Here is a 25603-nt window from a genome sequence, read left to right as displayed (position 1 = left end):
ATTAAGCTAAGGGCAGTTTCGGACACTGACTGTCCACCATGCCATTCAGTTTATTCCCAACAAAACTCAATGTAGAAAGTGTTATAGTAAGATTGAGGTCGGGCTATTATTTATTAGGCTGCAAAAAGATTAATTTATTCTCACTCCAGTAGTTGGGGCAAACCTATCTGCAGGAAGTAGAAACCCTAGGCATTCTTCCTCAGCCTGTCTTAAACAGCTCCTCACTTTTCTATTTTGTTCAGGAAACCTCAAAAACTGAGATATTCAGCTGGATCCTCAATATGTCCTTAGACACTTGTTTTCACTCCTGCTTCAACTATGGAAAATCAAGTCAAACTTTTAATGATGAATTCTAATTTTCTGCTAAAACTGAACTTGAGATACTGAATTCTAAAAGCCAATACACACCTGAATTCTTTACTGGTCTCCGTCATCAAAGAAACACGTGTCACTCAAAATCTCAGCTACGCCGCACTTCATTATTCCCCATTTTTCTCTGAGCAAGTTCCAGGATCAACTTTAGAGTTACACGGAGGATAGTGTCATTTACATGTATTCATTTAGTCTTTTGCACATAAATCCTCCTCTGCAGAACCGAGGAAATCAGAAGGTTTTTTTTGCTCTTTGATAAAAAAAAAAGTTTTTCTTTTTTCACTAATATTGTGTCTGTAGTATCCCCAAGGCTTTGAACTCTATCTACTGTTAATACTGCCAGGGTACAAAAAAAACCCCATGATTTTTAGAGGTATTGCCATTGCAATTGCAGCTCAAAGAATGGTTGGTAGAAGAGTAGTGGGATGCCTATTCAACCTCCCAAACCCAAAAACCCAAAAAAGAAGAAAAGCTATGGACAACCTGTATGAAATAAAGTATAACAAGTATGAGTTGGAAGAAACTGTTTTCTGAGAACTGCTTCAGCCCACAGACATAGTACAAGCAGAGGATTATTGTTTGCTCATCTTGGACTTAACAATACCACCACAGAGTCCTCTCCATTTACTGTAACAGTGAGACTCAGTGTGAAGATTGGCCTTGTCCTTTTCATAATATTTGGGTACATACAAAATTAGTTTTGTTATTAGCATATAATGTGTAAATTACAATGAAGATGTAAGATGGATTGGTCCTGAAATTGAAACGTATTCCTATAAAGAAAAGTTTTCCTCTACTTCTCATGACCAAGACTTTTTTTCTGCAGCAAACTAGCAAAGGAGATTAGATGAGAATATCTTGTTTTCGATCTAAGACTTTCCTGCAGAGGAGGGTGTTATTAATACTTACTGATTATCTAAGCTTTTGTGATAGGAAAAAAACGGTCATGAAAATACTTCCCTTTGTTACTAAACAGAGGTATTATTAATGTCAGTGCCATATAAGCATAGGAAGCTAGTGGCCTGGAAACTTGCCACCATGTGGCTAAAAAATTTCAGTTACGCAGTTCGAATGGCAGCAGCTGCTTTAAATTTAAAGGGCAAGAATTAAACAAGTTATGACTTCAATGGGAGACAAATGAGCCCTAAGTTTGCTTCTTCTATTCTCTCTGTATTTAGCTTCTCCTCCACAGCTCTCCTGTACTGAGTTTTTGTTAGAACTGGCCTTGGTATGTCTCAAAACCACTCAGAAACCCATGCTGCCAAATCCAATGGCCAATTGTTTTTAAAAAGGAGATACTGTTCCCCTTTGGACTTAACTGTAGCTTCATCCTCACACACACCAGTGCTTTCCAAGCCTGTATTTTTCTCTGCTGCAGTACATCCAATATAATCATGTTTAGTACTTTCCAAACAACAAAGCAGATGTTCCCTGTAATGCAGTTTTTGAAGAATGCACATGAGGCTCAAGCCAGTGACAGTGTAATCCACCAAATGCCTGCAAAGGAATCCACATCGCCTCTGACTAACAAGTTTTCATACTGAAGTCATTTTAGGGGATGCCAACATTAAGGATAAAATATGCAGAAAAAAGGCCAGATATTGCCTTGAGGGACCTACTCGTCAATGCACCAGACACTATTCTTATTCTTCCAGAATTGGTGGGGAAGAAATGCACATGTGTAAAATATACCTTTTGCACTTTAAGACATTTTACCAGCAAACTGTTTCAAATTAAACCCAGATGAGTAATGGTAAAGCAATGAGGTTTTCTCTAGGTTCAGTAAACTAGCTGGTATTGCTGCTATTAATCATGTACATGTGCATTAAAAGGTCTTGTACGTCTGAGAAATGCATCTCAGTCAGGTAGAGCAAAGTACAACAGCTTCTAGGACCTTGGTCTAGAGAAAAATTAAAAAACCAAACCACTTGTTGCCAATGCATCCCTATATGCTACTTGTACTTGAATGCATTTATTCGGGTGCTCTCATCAATAACACTTTAAAAACGAAATGCCTTATAACTAAATTCTCGTATTAGTGAATAACAACACTCCCACTAGAAATTTTATTTTACAACATGATGCTGAAACACATATATCCAATAACACTCAGTATACTGCTAATCGCAAGACCATTAAGCTGTAAGACTTAAAGTCTTACAGCTGTAAGACTGAAAAGTCTTTGAAATATCATTCTAAAAGTACCGCACTCTTGTCCACTTTACCATTAAGAAATGGCTTGTGAAGACTAGGTATTTCAGACCTAGAGTTTGCAAAATATTTTTATTTTTTAATATTAGTAGCCCATAGTTTCTTGTTTCAGCCAAATGTTACTGACAAGACAGTATATCTCTGAAGCATGCATGGGAAGGGATTTTCCGGTGTGACTGTCTAAGTATTTGTTTTGTCATGAACAGTTCGGGTTTTTTTGAAAAGTAGCAAGACATAAAAAAGGCCTTTCAGGTTTCTTTGTTTTCTGGTTAGCCTTCTGACAGTGTAAGATAGGAAACAGTCAAACAGCTGAACATCATCTTATTTTCATACATACATTTGCATTCTCTCTTTCTACTATAGGTAAAGAAAATAATTACTTTCTAAGGTGTAGGGCTTACACAGAGACTGACTGAATTAAACTTTTTACCTATTCCACATACCAGTCATCACCAGAGGTGAACTGTGAATACTGGAATGTCTTTATCTCCCATGTGCTGTGAGTCAGCTGCAAGACATGAAAGCCTAGAGCCAAAAGTTAGCTGTGTTAAGACCACTGGGTTTACACGAGATTGTTTTGTTTGGATACCTAGTTGGAGAACTTTTAATTTTTTCCATTTTGAAGCACTGAAGAACTGCTGCATAAAATGGCATAGACAACTAAAGGAGGATTTCTTCACACAGAAAAACAAGTCTGTTTCATAACTGCTTAGAGGGTAGAAGTCTGTCTCTGCACTGGTTGGCAGAGGATAAATTCTTTGTTCAGTCTAACAAGGAGAGATGTCTGTGCCCATGTGTTTTAACAGCAAGGCACTGACAATACTTTTAATAAGTCTCAGGAGATATCCTAGAGCACCCCGAAGTTCAAGGGCAGCTTTCTCTCCATTTGAAGAATTAATGTCTACAGCTTGAAGAGTATTTTTAGTAAACCTTTTCTTTTAAATCAAAATGATCTCTAATGAAAATATGGGTTCATGCTTCAATCCGAACCATGTCCATTTGAGCTTCACCTGTCTGCACAACAAGTCCTTCCTTTTAAGAGGAAAGTTCTTCTGCCACTGAGGGACAGGAAGACACGCAAGTCTCCAGGGCTAGATAGTCACTCTATCAGAAAATCTGGCTGGAACAATCTGAATGATGAGGAAGTCTGGAAAGTAGGTCACCCCCAATTGACCTAAAGGCCTGAAGAGTTGAACTAGGGATATAAACTTTTGGGAAGACTTGAATATGATGGCAGAAGAGTTCTCACATCTTAGGTTTGACACATGGCAGCTTTTGCTGTTTCTGAGATAAGTAACATCAGATAACATCAACTTCTGCATGGGAGCCATGCTGTGTGTGTCCCACAGAATGACAATCATCTGCACCTGCTAGTCACAAAGGAAAAAAAAAATTCCATGTTATGCTATGGTCCCGTCAGGAACAAGATTTTCTAGCCAGCTGGAGAAGTATAGAAGCATTTCTTACTCTAGCTGTAACTTATTCACACATTTGTATACAGGGTAGAGTTTGAGAAGGTTTCTGGGATTTCTCCACGTTTTAACTCTCTGGTAGGAGACAGTGCTTTGGATCACTGATTTGGGAAGATTTATCTGGGAAGGACTGTCAATGTTTTCTTCCAAGAAAATTTCTGCTAGTAGACCAGAGAAACAGATATACTACTGAGAAGTTTTTCAATTTGCTGAGGATAAATACTCCTGATGCACCTCATCTCCACGGACTAAAATGGCACTAATGTTGGAAATGCACTGGATAAAAAGACACTTGTTTGAGTCCAGTCTGGAAAAAAGAGGCAATTTGATGCAGTGACACAGAGGTGACAGGATAAGAAAAATGACTGATCTTTCTCAGTGGTTGTTGTTAGAGTGCCCAGACATTCAAAAGCAAGAATCCATCACAGATCTGCAAGATGAGGGAAATCAATGACTTTTAAAAATTTTAATAGGCTGTTTGCGAACGGACCCATCAATTTCAAAGCACTGCTGCAACTTCTCAGCATTGTCCTTCTAGGAGCCTTTGATGGTTTGAGCATACTAATTCAATATGCAAAGGGGAAAAAGCAATATGGGAATTAGTAACATGGGGATTCATAAGCATATTCACAAAGCTTAAAGAGAATAGTAGTAGAGAACTACTATGCTGTCTGATTTTTCTTACTACTGAACAAAGAATAAGAAAGGAAAAAAATGCAAAATAAGTGCCAATAACATGTAGAAACACACTTCCATTCAGCTTCTTTCTGAAACAGCCTGTTACTATTTTTGTCACATTTTCCAGCCACCTAATAATTGGTGAGCCACATGAAACTTGATTGAAATTGATTAATCTTTGTTGTGGAGATGATGTCCTTCAACAGATTTACAGCCTACTCTTCTACTGATGAAGACAGAGATTGCCATCTTTGAGTTCATTTGCACTTTACTCTCCGCATCTCTCTCAGAAAAACTAATTAGCCTGTGTCTGCCAGTGAGCCCACTGTTACGACTGGATTTTTCTATACTGATACCGCATTCTCTTAGGCTGACTCAGCTGTGAAGTTGCGTTGTCGTACTATACCTGTTGGCCAAAAGCTGTGACCTAGTTCCAGAAGGAGAGGTTAGGTATATTGCCAAGTCTCCACGTCGAGGGTGAGTAATAGTGATCCGCACAACGACATGCTCCAAGTAGATCACATGGTGGTTAGGATTATCTGAACAGCCAGTGGCTTTGTAAATGGAACGGACAACGCTGTCAGGTCGTATTGTTCTATAATATAAGCATATAAAACAATATCAGCATTTCTTGCTTGTTCTGTAAAATAAGAGAGCCACATATTTACTGTTTACTAGTGAATGATAGTGTTTGACACTTGTTTCTGAGAAGTCAGTAGCCTATAACTATCAGTTTTAACACTTACTTTCTAGCTGAAATTATCACCACAGGGTAATTATTTTACTGCAGCTAAGGGCAACTACCTGGCTTTCTGTTATGAATGCACATATGCTAAAAGAGGGCAGTGAAAAACCTGTATTAGGAATAAGCCTTTGGGACAGAGCATTTTTGTGGATTAGTGGCCAGCTGAGACCGGTTGGGACTGCCATGGGATCACAGCTGGCTATTAAGCCCCAGGAAATGCCTGGCGTAGCCATAGTCCTTGCTTACGTAATAGCAAGTATTACATGTTAACTGTACCAAACGGCATCTGACTCAGCTGGTTTAAATTGGCACGACATCCTTGCAGACTAAAACAGTTATGGATTAAATCTGTCAAGCATATTTATCAAACAATGCTTTGGAAGTGTGCCTTATGACTGATGCTGTCTCTGTATCCAGAGAGCACACACAGAATTTTGCTCTTAAGGCTGGTTCTAGAGACACCCTATCCTAGCAAGAGGAAAGCAGTTTAGTTTTAGCTTCTGAACCAGAGACTCTCCTGAGACTGAGAAAGACAATATCATGCAGTATTTTAATGAAATGAGTATTTGCTTGTTAGATGCTGGTCTGATACCTCTTTACCCATCTTACAAAGGTAACTACTACGCATTCAATGAAACATTCTTCTTTGGTGCATCATCTATATCAGAATCAATCCAGCCTGGTCTGTTTTACACCTTCAACTTCTGAGCTGTTCTTTAAACTAGGTCCTTTTTCTAAGCATCACAAGGAACAATGTTCACAGATAAATGATCTGACATCTGTGAAGGTAATGGAGATCCCCAGTATAGCTTTCAAAATGACACATTATACACAATGCAAGGGAGGGGTAAATTATACCCAATTTCTTTCCATAAGTTTATGCCAGCAAGAGTTTTGGCAGCGGGTATTACTTGATTTGCCGATCTGTGTTCTCCACACACATATGCTGTGGAGGGACCGTTGTCCACTTTTCTGCTTCTATCACCATTGCTTCAGCATCCATCAGTCCAAATCCATAGAGATGGCTCACTGGAAAGTACAAACAGAAAGGTTGTAATTATAGCATAAAATCTTGCTTATCATCACAGACTAATTCCAGAGAGTCATGTCCTACCAGGAGCTGCTTCTTTTCCACTTTGTCTTTGCTTTTGCACAAAGCTCAAAAATCTCCTTCCCAGAAACAATAATAATTATATCTAATTTGTTCACTGAATCTGTTTACTGCTTTATTACAGACGTGGCAAATGACCATCATGAATAACGGTGCCTTGCCAAGAGGACTACGGACCAGAACTCCAGAACTGCAGAAGGGAGTACAACTGCCTCTGATTGCCCTTCGTTCATGTTCCTTAATTCAGCCCAGTTATCTAATACGACATAACATTAAAAGGCACAAAGAACCAGAGGAGGGTTATTTCTGTTACTCAAATACTGAACATGTGCATGTACATAAATATTGAAGGTAACTGATATGATAAATTTAAGAAGGAATAGACTGTCTTTTGTAACTGCTGTACACTCTTAACTCCCTGAGTATGAGCAGCATATGGATGGTCTTCTATTCCTGTATGTTGCACGGTGGCCACTGGCCAGTCAACCAGCTAGCTCCAATACCTCCTTGCCTGCATGATAAGGGCGAAAGGCAATGGCATTTGAAGTCCAGAGCCCTAAAGATAATCTGGTTCTGATGCAGAGTGTGTGTCAGGGTTCTTCTTCTACCTCTTTTGTAGAACTGCCGATAAAGGACAGATCTGCAGATGCCGTTAGTCCTGAAGAGAGATGTTAACCTTGCCATTGACTAATATTATCTACTGCATGCATTGCACACACAGTGGTACTAAGCATCCATGCCTGCTGGTTAGGACTTTTGTTAATGCCTGTTCCTGGATGTTGTATCCTCATGTCCATCTGTCACTTTTATGTCTGAATGATTTCTACCCAAGAAGCAGACAGCTTTAAAGCATGTCCTTTCTTAGGATAAAAAAAAAATTGAACTTTCAAATGCCCAACACCAAGACAGGGTGAAGTATTTCCAATAGACTTGTGCCAATTTTTTGTCTTTCACTTTTTGGTAATTCTAAGAGTACTTAACCGGATGTAACTATTTCAACAGTTACAGCAGTTCACAAAGGCTAGAAGTTTCACTTACTGAATGAGCTGTGTGTTTTTGGTTCCTGTGCCAATCAAAACAGAAGACTGCAAATGGATTTTCATGAAACAGAGTAGTTGCTAGCCATGTTGTTTTATTGTGACAAATCAGCGCTCCTGGTAAAGTTTTGACAGAAGAAGGTGAAAGAAAAAGTCTTCCAGAGGGAGGGGTAGATATCAAGTATTAAATTAGTTTTGCTTGCTACCATATGCAGTGCTACCAGAAAACCCTCAGAAAAACATAAGTGCTATTTTAATCAGTAATGCGACAAGGCATGGTGTAAGTATTTCCAACTGCACTTTGCAGAGGGTTTGTGAAAGCAGCCTGTGTTCATCGCCAAATCAGAATTCAAAGGATTCCATCCAAAGAAACCCCAACCTTGTTAAACAAATAAGAATTCAAAGCATAAAAATAATCAGAGCTTAAGGATTCCATCTTCCAAATATGGTAGTATCTAATACTGTTTCAGATGGTCAGCTGAAGATGGTTCCTCAATGGAAAATAGTGTAAGGTGTAACGGCTGTGTAATTCTTCCCACTTCCTTCCCCTTCAGCTCCAAACTTAGGTGCATGTAGCATGGAAATATTTATCTGGAGAGACCTAAACACAGCCCTTCTGCCAAATGAGGCAGGTACCATTTTCAGAAATGAAACATAACAACAAAAAATATGAAAATTATTAAATTCAGCCCTCCTTCATCCCTCTGAACTCTCTTTAATGTATTCCACAAACAGATGGACAGGGTCCTATTTTTACACACGGGTGGAGTAAGTCAGAAAAAGGGCAAGGAAAGCTTAGATGAAGAAACTGTACTGTGAGGACAGTCCCTGTGACGGAAATCTCCTTGGTCAGAGATGCCATCTTGCAAAAAACTGCACCTGCGTATTTGACCATATTTATCTGTGAAATCATTTGTCTGTTCTTACACTGTAGGCACTGCTCCGATATTTAAAAGTTTAACCAATAATCATTGCATCTGCTCTCAAGAACTTTGAGAGTAACAAGAGTGTTAACTCACATGGATTATAATGTTACACAATTACTCTGTATTGTACTACCTTTAAACCATGAGAGATTAAATTTTCATGAATGGAAAAAATCTTTTGAGCTAGTCCATGAAAAATACATCTTTAATTCCCGTTAGGTAGCAACTTTCATGGGGTTAGCACTCAGGATGTCCAACTACTGAGCTTAAAGAAATGCAAAATTTCTCTGGAACTCACTTTTCTCACCCATAAAAAAGGACAGAAGAGCATCTAACACTGCCATCACCAGGCAAGGTCCGTCTGATAAAAACTTAAGTGGCTTTTAGCCAACACGTCCTGGAGTTTTTTTGCCCTAACATGCACATTAAAAACACAAATAATCTTGAGAGTGAAGTTTCCATTTTTTCTCCTCTAAAAATTACTTAGAATTTTGTTCATTTTTCATCCAGGAGAAAATATTAACATCCAAGTTTATGTGGTTTTGCTAATTGTCCAGTGATTAAACTCTCTTGCAAGAGATCAGAGGTGGGAGTAAGCAGATCTGCACCTGCTGGCTTCTTTTTCCCACAGTTGAAATGGAATTAAATTTTCTCCTTGAAACACCTTCCCATTGAAAGAAAAACTTCCTGTCAGTCAGGGGTGCTCCTAAATCCTTCCATGCTGGAAGCTTCCAGGTGGCTGACATCTGTCTGTCTGCAACATCTGCACTTCAAAGCCCTTGATCCAGTAAGCTAGTTAGCAGCGGCAGGTACCAGCAAAAGCCCATAATTTTCAAAGACTAAATAACAGCAATTTAAGAAAGAATCACAGAGTGAACAAAAGTAGATGATCACATGTGTCTTTGAGAAGAAAGTATATTTTGTTTCCTACTGCTTTCAAATTGCCCCTCCTCATCTGTGTATATGGTAGTACTGCTGTGATCTCTATGCCAGGGTGCCTCTTCCAGAGGTTAAAAATTATCTCAGTGGTCCACATGGGGCCATAAATGTCTTCTGGGAAACATCTGGAAGTGTCAGTGATTTGTATGCAAATAATACTGAGCTTGCTTCTGCTAACACAGATAGAAAAGCAGCATCTGAAAGGTACAGATGATTGCGGAGTCAGATAAGCTGACTGCAAGTGCAAAATGCCCCAGGACCTTGCACATACCCACTAATGTGCTCTACATTATCACTGCTGTGAATTGCTAGTGGGATGGGTTGTTGCTAAGAATTCTTGAGTATGTCAGAGGGAGTATAGGGCTGTTTCAGAGACAGAAAAGGAATGTGATGTTGGTGCAATGTAAGCCTGTGACTAAAGAGTAGACTGTTCCATCTTTTGAGCTGAAGGGTTGAAAACTGTGATCTCCTTGAGATCACGATGCATGTGGCCAGATCTGTCCTTGAATCTTCTCTCTACTCGTAGAGCAGTGCAAATTGATTCATTCATATTTCTGCAAAATCACAGGCATACACACAGCCTTACAGACGCAGGACAAGTTCCAAAAAAAACCCTTGTCTCCTGCAAAACAAAGTAAATATTGAGTTTTAGCTGATCTCTTTACTCTTGTTACCATTAAAGAAAATAACATTTCTCGGGGCTGAAGTCCATTTATTTATCCCTGGAGCAATTCCCCTACCAGTGCACCATGAAATCAAGGCCTGCTCAGCTACTGGATAGACTTCCTTAGCCTTTTCCTAATCCCTTTGTTTTTGTCTGAAACTGCTATTGAAAATTCAATAACTTTCTCATTTATATACGAAGTGTATGTAAAGCTATCCTCAAATCTAAAGGTAGTATGTATATTCCACTAGACTTGACTAAGAGAAGGGCAGACTCCAGGAAAATGGCGCAGACACTGAAAACACAGCATTACCAGTGCCTCAGTGTAGCTAAACTTGATTTGTTAGGCTGCAGTTTCATTGCCTGCCATCATGATGTCTCATAGTTGGTTTAGATGATAAGTCTCCCTTGCTATTTTACTCATCTGACAAGAAACGTTGCAGAATATTTTCACCCTACTGTATTTTTGGCCTTTAACTTCCTATACTGAGAAAACACTGTTGGAAATACAAGTATTTTCTATACACATATCAAATATTAAATCAGAAGGAGAGAAATGGTAATAATTTCAGTTTGTCAGTGAGGAATACGCACCTTTCTTAAAACAGAGTCATCTGTTTTATATGTAAATTATTATGACTTGTTCATTTACGCTACTTTAGGATCTTGATCCAGTCTCATCCAAAATGAAACCGACAAAATAGGAGTCTAAAATACCCCTTATGCTGTTGTTTTCTTAAATTTTGCTTATGAAGGCTAGAAGAGTTACTCAGGTTATTCTCATCTTATAAATTTTTTAAACTGTCCTAGACCAATATTTATTTTACATTTGACATTTTATTTGCAAATATAAACCTCTAATACTTTACATTTTGTCATTTGCCTAGTATATAAAAATATTTAAACCAAGACAGTTGTCTATAGAAAATTAAGGGACAAAAAATGAGAAAAGATGACACATGGCTTAAACTATTTTAATTTTGGTTTTTCATCTCCTAACTAAGCGAACATTGATCTTGAATGAGAATTCAAACATACTCCCATTTCATGTCAACTTATGACCAGTAATCTGTGATAACTGGATGTGATTTCTGAAACATCTAGCTGCTTTACAAATCAATAACACAACTGTGTAAGAATATTCCTTTTTCATTCTTGCTTATTAAACCAGCTACCTCTCACTTTTTAGATTAAGCACATTATTTGTATTTTTATAGTCAACATCTCAGTTTTTCTACTTAAAGACAAAGCAAACAGCAAACTCAGTCCTCCCGCCCCACAGAATTACTTTAAATACAGGTATTTTTAAAGGCTCAGCAGGACGATAGAAGACTCAGTTCTTAACTATTGCACCAGAGAAAGATTTGGAGGACAGAAAGTTGTTGAAGAGATTTGCCTTAACAGTGGCGCCTACAAAGATGCACAATGAGAAATTGAAGAGTCTCTATAACATAGAATTGTGAAAGCACACAGTTTTGTGTTGGAAGGGACCTTCAAAGCTTATGTCATCTGACCTTCCTGTCATGGACAGGGATATCTTACTAGACCAGGTCACTCAAAGCCCCATTCAGCCTGACCTTGAACACTTCCAGTGATGGGGCATCCACATCTTCTCTGGGCAACCTGTTTCGGTGTCTCATCACTCTTGTAATAAAAATTTTCTTTGTTATGTCCAATCTAAATCTGCCCTTCTTCCATTTGAAACTATTGGCCCTTATCTTGTCACTAAAGGCTTTGGTAAAACGTCTCTACCTTTCTTATAAGCTCCCTTTGTATAACTGAAAGGAGCCTTGTCTTCTCCAAGCTGAACAAACCCAACTCTCTCAGCCTTTCTTCATAGGAGAGATGCTCTAGCCTGCTGACCATTTCTGTGGTCATAAAAGCGTTAACAGAATACTTTAAAATTTGCTCTTACTGAGATTTTATTGAGTTGTGTTTTTGTCAATTTCTGGGTTTTGTATTAGTATAAATAATTTCTTCAGTAGTATACTAACTGTGGATTTACCTGATAATAGATCTGAAAAAAAAAAAGATCAACTTCTGGATTTTACATTTTTGTATTTGCTAAAAAGCTCCTATTCATTGCTAAACTAAAATATAGATTTTTCAGAAATGCTAGATAGGACAGTTAGTAGAAGCTAAACTTTCAGTAGCTGGTGTACCTTTGCGAAAACACTCTGTGTGCAACTCTGACACTGCATCACCTGCTAGGAGACTTTGCAGCCACTTAAAAAACAGTACTAAAGCATGTCACCTTAAAACATTAAGGAATTAAGTCCAAGATCACATTTGCATTCACATCCTTGCTATATTTACCTACTTCAAAAACTTAAAACATATATGGTTACTACAAATAGACATTGGTTGAGAAAAAGGACTAAGATCAAAACCACTATTTGGGCAACAGATTCTAGCAACAGTAGCAAGCACCCCTCCAAATACTTCCTCTCTCATGAGCATTAGCAGCCTCCAGGCAGAAGTGACCGGGATTCGGCCTCCCCATGGTCTACGGTCGGCAGTGAGCATGCATCCCTACCCAGCACAGACATGCCAAGTTCTCCCCTGTCTGCAGCAAGACCTGAATCAGTTTTTGATGTACTTCTCAGAGCTCGTTTACATATGAGTAAACTAGGTTAATCCAGTTTTCTGAGCACATGGTATCTACTGTGCCCTGTATATGGAGAAATTTTCCCCAGTCACAGAGAATACCAGTGAGCCTTGCTGAAAACCTCAGCAGAGTGATCAGGAGGACTGGTTTACTTCTCTGCCTCTGAAGGAGCAGAGTTAGAAACAGAAAACATGACTGTTTCTGTGATAGAAACAGAAAACCTGACTACTGCTGACTGGTGATTGCTAAGACAGACAAGCTGCTGCTTCTCTGCAGCAGCATTTGGCTGTAAATCATAAAGTTTCTACTGAGGACATTCATTTATATGACTTGCAATGAGCCAGCTTATGTGACTGGAACAAATTTGAGGATTATGTGCACTTAGAAGGAAGAAAAGCTTGCTGAAATAAAGTTGGCTAAAGAACATTTACAGTAATAGAAGATAAAATTTTTTAACTAGTGATATTATTTTATTTTCCCCAAAAAGCACAGAGATCCATTGGAAAACATGGCAGCTTGCAAGTTTTCTTTAAAGAAAAAAAGCCATTTTGTGACCGCAACATGGAGCACCTTTTAAGAAAATGTACTCATTTCCTTTATTAGGAGCAAATTTACCCTCAGAGGTACATTTAGAATTATCCGGTAACTCAGAAGCAGCCAAAAGTCATTTCACCCTATCAAACAATAGAAACACTTTTTGGTGAGAGCCTGTATGCGAGGCTTCATCTCAGAACAGATGATGTCAAAGGCACTGTAAGTGGAAATACTGACATATCGTTAGCTGAAGACACAAAGATAGCATTTTTGTGCTGTCAGGTATATCAGACACTTGGTGCAGAACATCCTTCTTGATCTGTCTTGCACAGCAGCTATGTCTGTCTCCAAAGGGTTATTTAGACACAAACTAATTCCTGAGTGAGCACTGGGCTGCAGCAGATTTCAGCAGAGGAAGGATATATGCAAATATGCATAAAGCCATACTGGGTGCTTTGCCAATTATTTATTAATAATGATGGTGACTTTAAGAAGTAAAGCTATACCAATCTCACCCCAAAGAAGAGAAAATATTACTTATGTGGACTTCACAATATCCCCACAGCTCTATTCTCATAGAGCTATGTAGTAGATTCTGATGAGGAATCTGAAGCAAAGTGAGTTAAACAATAAGCCAAATCTACAGGTAGCTGGTAATAGACCTTGTGGATGAATTTCTGCATCCTTGACTTAAAAGTGACCCCCAACCGTTGATTTTTCTTGATGGAAAAACTGCATAGAGGTTGTTATAAACAACTTGAGGCATCTAACTGATCTGAGTTGTCCTATGTAGGCCTGTATCTTCCCCTGTTATTACTAGATGTTCCAAGTGCTTTAAATATTGTATGGTAGATGGTGTGATGTGCTTCTTAAGTAGCCTGAATCTTAGTTCCACCAAAGTGGACACACTCTGATAATAAAACAACTGCCAGTTTTGTAATTGCTGAAATGCACTTTAGCAATGCAACAGCAATGAAGAGCTTTGGTGTTCTGAAAGGCGGGTGCTTGCTTCTGTCAAAAAGACAGAACTACCTCGTGAACAAAATATTCACCACTTCCATAGATGTACACAAGTATGGTTAGACATTTGCCTAAAACGTTCTCACCAGTGTACTGCTTCAATAGTTAGTGTATACAAATTGGCCATGCAAATGCACATAATTTTAAGGACTTTTCTTTTAAAATATAGTTGTCATTTTCCACCATCAAAGCCTTTTGCTTTAGAGAATTGTATCAATTTGTCATTCACTTTTTAAATTAATAATATTGCAATTAATTAATACTGCAAACCAGAAACCTACATTTCACGTTAAGTGACAGACTATTAGGTTATGAGTCCATGGGCAAAGGCTTCTACCCTGCCCCATCCTCCCTGCTCCCCAATCCTTTGCAGAGTTTTGCTAAAGGCCTTACGTTTGTTAAAAGAAAATAATGTCAAAGGTTATCACTCCATGACACACATCCTGTTAGTGCTGTCAGTTCACTTGGCAATGTTTGAAATTCTAGGAGCTGCAGAGCACAGTAACTGTGCACAGCTTTTCATATAGGACCGACAGACATCACGTCTGTCAGTAGTTGAGTAGAGGCTCTATCTTTTTAAATTCTTTGTCTGCTATGCTGATCATGGTTTGGTGACAACTCTTAATGTTATTTAACAGAAATATAAGACCTAATTTTGCCTTTTCCTGCTGTTACTCTTGCTTTAGAGCCATTTAATTTACATTTTAAAGCATGTGTAGGTTTGACTCACAATATATGACAACAGGAACACAATCAACTGTAATACAAAATACCAATCTACTTTTCCTGGTGTATCCCAGCACAGGCTTAAACTTTCTCCTTAGTCTCTGTTTCCCATTCAGAGCCCCATTCCTTGCTTTTGAGAGACAGCAGAAAACAGAGTGCTAGAGAGCCAACAAGTAATGAGAAGCTTTGATAACGAAGAGTTTGAAGCTGAGAGAAATAATGACACCTCCCTGGCTTCTCTGAGAGATTCCCCCTCCTTCCTTGTACATCTCCAACTCTGGAACTATACAGGTATGTTCCTGATCTTACAGGTCTTTCAACTGGAAACAATATTGTGCGGATCTCGATTTGTGCTAGAGTGAAAAAAAATCCAATAACCATAATGTATGCTGCAGAATTCAATATGTTTTCCTGCTATCTTCCCTAAATCCCGAAGAGATTTTTTTAGGTCTCACTTAAGGCAAGCAGAGTTCAGATAGCTGGCAATTTGTTTGGGTTTAACATACGAAGCACTGAAATATTCCAAATGGAATTTTAGTATTACATTTAAGAAAATTTTATTTAGAGCTGTGAACTGAATTGTTGCATGTGGGAAGGAAACAAGAGCCATCTAGAAAGTTGCACTGACCATGCAATAAAAAGACAATCACTTTAAACTTCCTGCTAAAAAATGCATGGCTTTACTTGCCCTCAGCTATCTTCAATTTCACACCTCACCTCCAATACTTTCTTTAACTACAGCAATGCTTTCTGTACGAAGCAATGATACAGGTTATGGTATTGACCCTGTGATTCAGATGATATTTAAACCTGGTTTGAGATCCCTGATGACACAGATCTTTTCCTATCAAATGTGTTCCACTCACTCATTAATTGTAGCTGGATTGCTTCTCTCCTCTCCTGGTGCTAAACTAAACACTGCTCTGACTTTAAATAACTTTCAAGCAGAGGCTAGAAGCAATAAACTGGTTAGATAAATCTAATTAGTTCAGGTAATATAAGACTAATGCCTACCTCTGTGAGTGAGTGCCAACATCTATCTCAGACTCTACATCCACTAATCTGTTGAAGACTTGATCATATATGTATGGCTAGACTGTCTTTTCCAAAATACTCTTGCTTTTCCAGAACTCTTGCTGTCAGCTGCCTACTTTGAAACATACTGTCATAGAATCATTCAGGTTGGAAAAGACTTTTAAGATCATTGAAGGTAACTGTAAACATAACACTGTCAAGTCCACCACTGAACCATGCCCCTAAGAGCCACATCTACATGTCTTTTAAATACCTCCTGGGATGGTAACTAAAACACTCCTCTGGGCAGCCTGTTCCAGTGCTTGACAAGCCTTTCAGTAAAGAAATTGTTCCTAATATTCTAAATCTCCCCTGGCACAATTTGAGGCCATTTCTTCTTGTCCTGCCACTTGTTACTTGGGAGAAGAGACCAACTCTCACCTCACTACAGCCTCCTGTCAGGTAGTTGTAGAGTGTGATAAGGTCTCCCCTCAGCCTCCTTTTCTCTAGGCTAAACAATTGCAGTTTCCTCAGCTGCTCCTCACAAGATTGTTCTTTGTACCGTTCACCAGCTTCATTGCCCTTCTCTGGACATGCTCCAGCACCTCAATATCTTTCTTGGAATAAGCGTTCCAAAAATCAACACAGTACTCAAGGTGTGGCCTCACCAGTGTCAAGTCAGGGGCACAATCACTCTCCTGGTCCTGCTGGCCACACCATTCTTGATGCAAGCCAGAATGGTGTTGGCTTTCTTGACTACCTGGACACACTGCTATCTCATGTCCAGTCAGCTGTCGACCAACATCCCCAGGTCCTTTTCCAATGGGCAGCTTTCCAGTCTCTCCTCCCCAAGCCTGTAGCATTACATGGGGTCGTTGTGGCCCAAGTGCAGGACCCGGCATTTGGTCTTGTTGAACCTTGTGTCACTGGCCTCAGCCCATCGATCCAGACTGCCCAGGTCCCTCTGCAGAGCTTTCCTGCCCTCAAGGAGATCAACATTCCCGCTCACCTTTGTGTCATCTACAAACTTTCTGTGAGTGCACTCGATCCACTCGTCCAGATTATTGATAAAGATATTAAACAGAACTAGCCCCAGTAGTGGAGTGCAAATTTCCCAGGTGGCCCCTTGTGACTGGCTACAAACTGTATTTAACCCTGTTTACCACCACTCTGGGCTCAGCCTTCCGGCCAGTTTTCACCTAACAAAGTGTATGCCCATCCAAGACATGAGCAGCCAGTTTCTGCAAGAGAATGCTTTGGCAAATGGTGTCAAAGGCCTTACTAAATTCCAGACAACACCCACAGCATATCCCTCATCTACAAAGTGGGGTTAAGTCAAGTAGGACCTGCCTTTCATAAAATCATGCTGACTGGGCCTGATCACCAGGCTGTACTGTATGTGCTGCACTCAAGATGGTCTGCTCTGCAGCAGCACCGAGGTCAGATTGACAGTCCTATAGTTCCTCAGGTCCCTCCTTCTTCCCCTTCTTGTAGATGAGTGTCACATTTGCTAACCTCCAGTCCCCCAGGACCTCCCCAGTTAGCTAGGACCGCTGATAAACCATGCAAAGTGGTGAGCACTTCCGTCAGTTCCCTCTATCCTTGGGTAGATCCCATCTGGGCCCATAGACTTGTGTGTAAGTGGAGTAGCAGGTTGCTAACCAATTTCCCTTCTATTATGGGGGCTTCATTCTGCTCCCTGTCCCTGTCTTCTAGCTTAGGGCGCTGAGTACCCACAGAACAACTGGTGTGGCTACTAAAGATTGAGGCAAAGAAAGGATCAAGTACCTCAGCCTCTTCCTCATCGCTGGTCACTATGCTTACCCCTGCATCAAATAAAGGATGGTCATTCATCTTAGCTCTCCTTTTGTTGCTAATGTACTTATAGAAACATTTTTTATTGTCTTTTACAGCAGTAGCCAAATTAAGTTCTAGGTGGGCTTTGGTTCTTCCAATTTTCTCCCTGCATAACCTCATGACATCCTTCTAGTTCTTCTGAGTGGATGCTCCTTCTTCCAAAAGATATAAACTCTCTTTTTCTGTCCTGAGTTCCAGCCAGAGCTCTCTGTTCAGCCAGACTGATCTCCCCTGCCAGCTCATCTTGGCACATAGGCACAGCCTGCTCCTGCACCCTCAACATTTCCTTCTTGAAGAATGTCCACACTTCCTGGACTCCTTTGTCTTTTAGGGCTACCTCTCAAAGGAATCTGTCAATGAGTTTCTTAAACAGGCCAAAGTCTGCCTTCCAGAAGTCCAACACAGAAGTTCTGCTCACCCTCCTCCTTACTTCTCCAAGAATCTTTCTATGTTCACAATCAGTAGGTGTAGCAGGGCCCACTCTCTAGTTGCCTCCCTCACCATCTGTCTCAGCAAATATATTCAACACACTCTAGGAAAGTCCTGGACTGTTCTGTTTCTTCTGTGTTATATTTCCATCAGACACTTAGGAAGCTGAAGTCCCCCATGAGAACCAGGGTTAGTGATTGTGAGACTTCTTCCAGCTCTTTACAGAGTATTTCATCTGCCTCTTAGTCCTAGTTGGGTGATCTGTAACAGACTCCCACTTGCTTTGTTGGCCCTTCCTCTGTTTCTTATCCATAAAAATTCAACCCTATCATCACCATCATTAATCTCTAGATGGTCAAAACACACCCTAGCATACAGTGTTACCCCACCTCTTCTCCTTTCTTGCCTATCCCTTCTGAAGGGTTTATAGCCATCCACTGCAGCACTCCAGTTGTGTGTTATCCCACCATGTTTCCAGGACTGCAATTACATCAGTTTGCCAGCTGCCAACTTGTTCTTTTTGTTGCCCATGCTGCATGCATTGGTGTAGATGAACTTCAGCTGGGCTATTGATACTGCTACCTTTTGTGGGGAAAAGGCTCTAATTCCTATGTGACTGGTCTGATACACTTCCATGGTTTCTAACACACTGACAACCCTTGTGTCTTTGCTGCTGTGTGGACCTCCAGGCCCTACCTCCACCAAGACGGCCAGGGTGATAAGTACATTAGCACAGGTACATTTCAAATGTGCGCCAGTGTGCTCAGCACACCAGGAAGCAGACCAGAGGAGCTCGCTAGTACACATAACAAACACTGGCGTGTTGCCCCCACACTTATCTCCATTTACTCGTGTTTTATCTCTTTCCCCCTTCAACTATAGATTAAAGTTCTTTCAACGAGCCCTGCTAACTCCTGTGCGAAGATATTTTTCCCTTTTTGAGATGGGTGTACTGTGTCTGTCACCAGCAGCTCCCAGTGTTGTGTAGATGAACAGACGATCAACCGCCACAAAAGTTTTCCAGTGACACTAGTCTGGGGGCTAGATACTGATCCGCTGAGTCTTTGCTTTTTTTCCCTCATCATTCCCTGCAACTGGAGAGATAGAGCAGAACACTACTTGTGCTCCTGATTCCTTAACCAGTCATCCCAATGCCCTTTAGTCTTTTGATTTCCCTTGGACTTCTTATTGCAACTTCATCATTGCCTAAATGAAAAAGCTTACCTAGTAAGGTTTTGGTTTGTGTGGCTTGTATTTGGAAATTGTATGTTATTTCCTTCTTTCTTGACAAAAGTAGTTCCCACAACATTAAAATTGCATAGCTTAATGTCTGGTAAATAGGACTCCAGATGTCAGATTCTTCTAATGGTTTTATCATGACTTCTGTAGTTTTGAAAGTGACACTACTGAGCTGGAGCCTTTTTCAAGGACATGCATTTGGACACAAAATCTGGCTGAAGGGGATTCCCTGGGTGGTACAGAACTGCAAAACTAGCTCTGTGTCATGGCTCGGCAATGAAGTCATGGGCCTGCTGAGAACAGGTGGCCAGAGGACATGGTGCTAGGGGTATTCCTGGTGAGCCAACACATCGCCGGGAGAATGCGAAAAATGAGCCGCATATCAGATAGCTTGCATTTGCCCATATTGGTCAAGAAGTTGAACAAGAAACTTAAGTTGTCTACTAAAAATATGAGCATAATCTTTCAAGTACAAAAATATTCATTAGTCTAGCTTGCATAGGATATGGTCTTCCTCACTCTACAAAGACCAATGCAACTTCACTGTCACTAGACATAAGGGAGCAAAACTGGAGGAAGACTCTCCACTGGACAGTGAGGATTGGGTTAGAGACCTCTTGGAGAAACTGAAAATGTGCAGATCCATGGACCCTGGTCGGGTGTATCCACATGTGCTGAGAGAGCTGGCTGATGTTGATGAGCTCCATCATTTTTGGAACACCATGGAGAATGAGAGAGGTGCCTGAGGACTGGAAGAAAGCCAATGTCACTTCAGTCTTCAAAAAGGACAGGAAGGAAGACCCAGGCAACTACAGACCAGTCAGTTTCACCTCCACCCCTGGGAAGGGGATAGAGCAGCTCATTCTGGAGGCCATCTTTAAGCAAATGGAAGAAAAGAAGGTTATCAGGAGTAGCCAATATGGATTTACCAAGGGTAAATCTTGCTTGACTAATCTGATATCCGTCTACAAAGAAGTCACCAAATGGGTGGATGAAGGGAGAGCAGTGGATGTCACACACCTTGACTCCAACAATGCTTTTAACAGTGTCTCCAGTAACATCCTTGTAGGAAAACTCAGGAAATGTGTAGAGGATTGGACTGGGGGTAGATTGAAAACTGGCTCAACAACAGAGTTCAGAGCATTGTGATCAGCAGGATAGAGTCAAGTTGGAGGCCTGTGGCCAGTGGTGTTCCCCAGGGACCAGTACTGGGTCCAGTTTTGTTCAATATCTTCATACATGACCTGGATGAGGGAATAGAGTGCATCTTCAGCAAGTTCTCTGAGGATATGAAACTGGAAGGGGTGGCTGAGACACAGGAAGACTGTGCTGCCATCCAACAAGATCTGGGCAGGCTGGAGAACTGGGTGAAGGTGAACCTCATCAATGTGTTCCCCAGGGACCAGTACTGGGTCCAGTTTTGTTCAATATCTTCATACATGACCTGGATGAGGGAATAGAGTGCATCTTCAGCAAGTTCTCTGAGGATATGAAACTGGAAGGGGTGGCTGAGACACAGGAAGACTGTGCTGCCATCCAACAAGATCTGGGCAGGCTGGAGAACTGGGTGAAGGTGAACCTCATCAATTTCAGTAAGGCCAAGTGTAGAGTCCTGCATCTGAGGAGGAATGCCAGGCACCAGTACAGATTAGGGGTTGTCCTGCTGGAAAGCAGCCTGATGGAGAAAGATCTTGGGAGTCCTAGTGGACAGTAAGTTGTCCATGGGACAGTAATGTGCCCTTGTGGCCAAGAGGGCGAATGAGATCCTGGGGTGCTTTAAGAAAAGTGTGTCCAGCAGGTCTAGGGAGCTTGTCCTCCCTTTCTATTCTGCCCTGGTGAGACCACATCTGGACCACTGTGTCCAGTTTTGGGCTCCCCAATTCAAGAGAGACAGGGACCTACTGGAGAGAATCCAACGGAGAGCTACGAGGATGATTAAGGGACTTGAACATCTCTCCTATGAAGAGAGACTGAGAGAACTGGGGCTGCTTAGTCTTGAGAAGAGAAGGCTGAGGAGGGAATCGATCTTATTAATGTGTACAAATATCTGAGGGTGGGTGTCAAGAGGAAGGGGACCAGTGGTGCCCTCTAACAGAACAAGGAATAATGGGTACAAGCTAGAACATAGGAAGTTCCACCTCAACATGAAGAGAAACTTTACGATGAGCGTGACAGAGCCCTGGCACAGGCTGCCTAGAGAGGTTGTGGACTCTCCTTCTCTGGGCACTTTCAAAATCCACCTGGATGTGTTCCTGTGTGGCTTCCCTAGGTGAGCCTGCCCTGGAAGGATTCCTGTGCGGCTTCCCTAGGTGATCCTGCTCTGGAAGGAGGCTTGGACTAGATGGTCTCTAGACATCTCTTTCAACTCCTAACATTCTGTGATTCTATGATTTTTGTGCTTGGTGTCAGACTGACAGCTATCCAAAACTGGGATTCTACAACAGCCAAATTCCAAGCTCCTGTTTCACTTGCTCCATGTATCTGTGTATGGGTATTAGGAGTGGGTAGGATATTGGCTGCTAATAACATGTGAAAGTATCAGCTAGCATTGTAAGACTGGAAGGTCTCTTGGTTTTCAAAAGTCTTACGTCAGCTTCCAACAATGATTAAAAATATTTTAAAATAACTATTAAATTCAAATTATTAAATTAAAAATTGTAGTAATTGTTTTATTTTTGAATACAATATATTATTTTGGGATATTTTAATAAATAATTTTAATACATTTTAATATATTTATTTTTAGGAATAGTGTTTATGAATAGTCTATTTGCCTTCTCTAAAATTTATACATTGTTCTGAAGATTTTCTTCATGGTCACTGAGTTTGTGCCTGGTTACTTGTCACTCTAGAGCCAATCTAGGTCTTCTATCTAGGAACAGAGGTAGGATCATCTCTTTCTCACCCTCAGAGTGGTTGTGCTCTGCTCACAACAAGAATAATAATGAGTTTTATTAAATACTGTTATTAACAAATTATATTAGAAGGCTGTGAAACATTTAAGAGATAAATTCTCTCCAGTTGTTCCCCAGTGGGAACAGTAAATAGTTTGGCTAACCTAAAGGGACATAGTCTGTTACCCTGTGGCAAATGAGATAACTCTTGGAGGTAGAAAGAATACCTCCACTGAGCCTAGGAATGGCTGAAATTTAAAAAGCGGCTAGAGTTTTGATTTCGTTTTATCTTTCAGTAGCATTTCACTGTACTGAAGTGTTACTGTCAACACCTTGTAGCCAGGAAGAGTGAAAGATGTTCTCTAAAAATGTCCCTAGAAATTAATAGTATTCCTTCACTATGAATGGTCTGTTTCCCCACAGACAGTATTTGAAACTTCAGTTACAGATAAAGAACTGTATGTATGATTCAATCTTTGTTTTTAAAACTGCAGTTTCATTCTCTACCTTTCAACCTAGAGACATCAGCATTAACACAGCACTCCCTTTTTATGAATGCAGTTATATGCTCTGTTGTTGGCCAAGCAACTGACAGAACAAGGAGTCTTTGCATATCAATCTACCATAGGAAAAACAGAACAACATTTCTGATATCTTCACAAAACCACGATCTCTAGTATTTTTCCATATAATTAGTTAATTATCTGCTCCAATTGTAAAAAACCCCTCTGATTTTGAAGTGAAATTGAGCACAACCTATCTCTCTATCTAGTGACAAATTATATGGACAACTGACTAACCAGAGAATATCCCCAAATGGGTATTCAAGTCTTTCTTTTTGAGACAACCAGGAAATAATTTCCTGAGGAAAGATACATGCTGGCTGACAACAAAATTATAATAAATAATTACCAAGAAAAAATTCTTGACCATTCCTGAATTAATTCTATTGACATGCATTTAATGAAAATGAAAACTTAAAATTAAACAAATAATGGACAATGTTTTAACAAATCACTAGCTGGCTCAAGTGCTTTTCATGAATTAATCTCTTTTTTTTATGAATGTAAGACAGAGGAAAAGGGAGATCTTGCAACCAGTAATGACATCTGTGAGCCCCTTCTGTGTGTTCCGCAATGGTAAAACACCACCAGGGAGTACGAAGAGGGACAGGGTTGCCATGCAGTCCAGAAAAACAGCCCTCTGAAAAGGCATGCTGACCCATTTTCAACTACTAGCTCTTGTTGACCCTTTGTCAAGTGAGAGGTTCTTTCAAGTTTTTGTTGTTTTCACCCTTTCAGTTCTCATTTCTAAAGGAGCAAGCCTGTCTTTCTCCTCATTTTCTTCTTATTCCCCAGTATGCATGGAAGAAAGGCAGATTGTTTCTTGTGACTGTTTTTGGTTTAGTTAATTTTTAAAAAATAATAAATTAAATCTACCACCACTTCCCTTGTTAAGAACATGCTGTGGAAGAAATACGGATCTTGCCATCATCAAAATTATGACAGAATTCCTTAAGGAACTCAGTCTGATCAGAGTAATTCATCTATGAAAAAACATACTTTAATTGTTACTCTTGGCAATGGTGAAGGATAATAGTGTAATATTATACTAAATATTGCCACGTGTAATAGTAAAAGAACTACTTCAGTCTCGCCAGCAGTGGTGTGCAAACCCCGTTTTGAATTTAAGTTTGAATGTTGTGTTTTAATCTAAATCTTCTGCTTCTCCTTCTTCCAAAACCAACAGAGGTTTACAGAGAGCTGCATTTTTATTGGAACCATTTGCTCTGCCCACGTTGCCAAAATAATTTAGTTAAAACTCGTGCTTTTGTTTGGGTTAAGGTTGATTCCTGAGCTCCACAGAGGTCGAGACACTTAGTTTGTCTTCCTCTTTTTAAATTCCACCATGCAGTCTACAGCAGAGCTCTGCCAGCTCAAGTTGTATTTCCTGAATCCCAGTCCCCTAGTCGGGCTTATCTATGTTCATGACTTTGCACAAGTGGAGGAGAAACCTTTTTTCAGCCATTTCCCCCACTATTTATCTGCTACAATGCATGGGAAAAAAATGTGTGGCTCCAAGAATTCAGAATAAGCAGGCTCCAGTGGTGCAACAGTACAAGTCTTACTGCCAATGCTGCTACTGCTAGTGTGTTAGTGTGACCTCTTCTCTGACAGTGAGTGACAGCTGCTGTGAAATGCCTCGCAGGGTGTTTGCCTTTCTGGGACAACAAGTGGGAAAACATAAAGAATCTTACAAGTGAGTTACAGAAGAAATGTGCTCTACTTCATGCTACTTGAAAAGCGTTGTTCGAACTTCAGATAACTCCAGCAAAATGATGAAATACAGCCATATATCCTGCCAAAACTTTTTAAATCCTATGGAATGTTTCACAATAACAGATACTGTGATGTTACTGCTGTTAAGAAAGTAGCTATTTCTCACTATATCTGGGTTTTGTGTGTGGGCATGTGCTTGTAAATGGGACAAAATCAGGCTCTTGAATGTCAGAACTTTCACATGATGAGGGGGTTTGAGACAAATACCTATTTCTAAATCTGTCCTCTGTAGTTAGAGACTGGTTGGCTCAAAAAATGAAAGATTTTTTTTCTGCTTTGGTTTCTATTCCATTGCAGCAGAAATATCACGGTCAGAATGATATATTAAAGATGCTCTATGGTAGCAGTGCCTTGATTTAAAATAGATTAAAGGTAGGCTTCAGTTTTAAAGTGAAACCAGGGTAAAGATTTGACGGTTCTTGTATATTGCATTCTTTTCTCAGGAGATCCTAGCACCAAACAGTTCAAATCTCATCTTAAAAGAAGTATTGCAATCTTCTGACGAAAAGAGAACCAGAAATAAGCCATTCTGGGTCGTTTTTTAGGTGCCATCTAAATTGAAATCAGCAAAAAATTTAGCAAATGGGAATCAGAAGCCAACTTGTGTTGAAATACAATGCTGTATGGATTCAAGGTCCAGTTTTAATCCTTTTGAAAATACGCTTTACTTAATGGCGCAAATGTTCACCTCTGCTTGCATTATGAGGGAGAAGAAAAGTTAAAAAGTTGTAGCTTTAATACAAAATTACAAGACCATTAGAAGTTTTAGAAAGCTACATGACAGCTGA

At 40.1% G+C, this 25603-nt stretch overlaps 1 protein-coding gene across 1 annotated transcript in view; it reads right to left on the bottom strand.

Annotated features, from left to right (window-relative positions):
- The window catches only part of LOC104271490 (proprotein convertase subtilisin/kexin type 5-like), a gene marked incomplete at its 5' end in the record, with an annotated part of 90789 nt that overhangs the window by 23664 nt on the left and 41522 nt on the right, over positions 1-25603 (bottom strand). Inside the window, 2 exon segments of the mRNA XM_009866174.1 lie at positions 5140-5328; positions 6390-6507. Of these exon segments, the coding sequence (XP_009864476.1) occupies positions 5140-5328; positions 6390-6507 (307 nt within the window).

The sequence above is a fragment of the Apaloderma vittatum genome, unplaced genomic scaffold (genome assembly GCF_000703405.1).
Source record: "Apaloderma vittatum isolate BGI_N311 unplaced genomic scaffold, ASM70340v1 scaffold2813, whole genome shotgun sequence".
NCBI lineage: Eukaryota > Metazoa > Chordata > Aves > Trogoniformes > Trogonidae > Apaloderma > Apaloderma vittatum.
The sequence above is the reverse complement of the archived record's forward strand: the minus strand, read 5'-3'. Positions and strand labels throughout refer to the sequence as shown.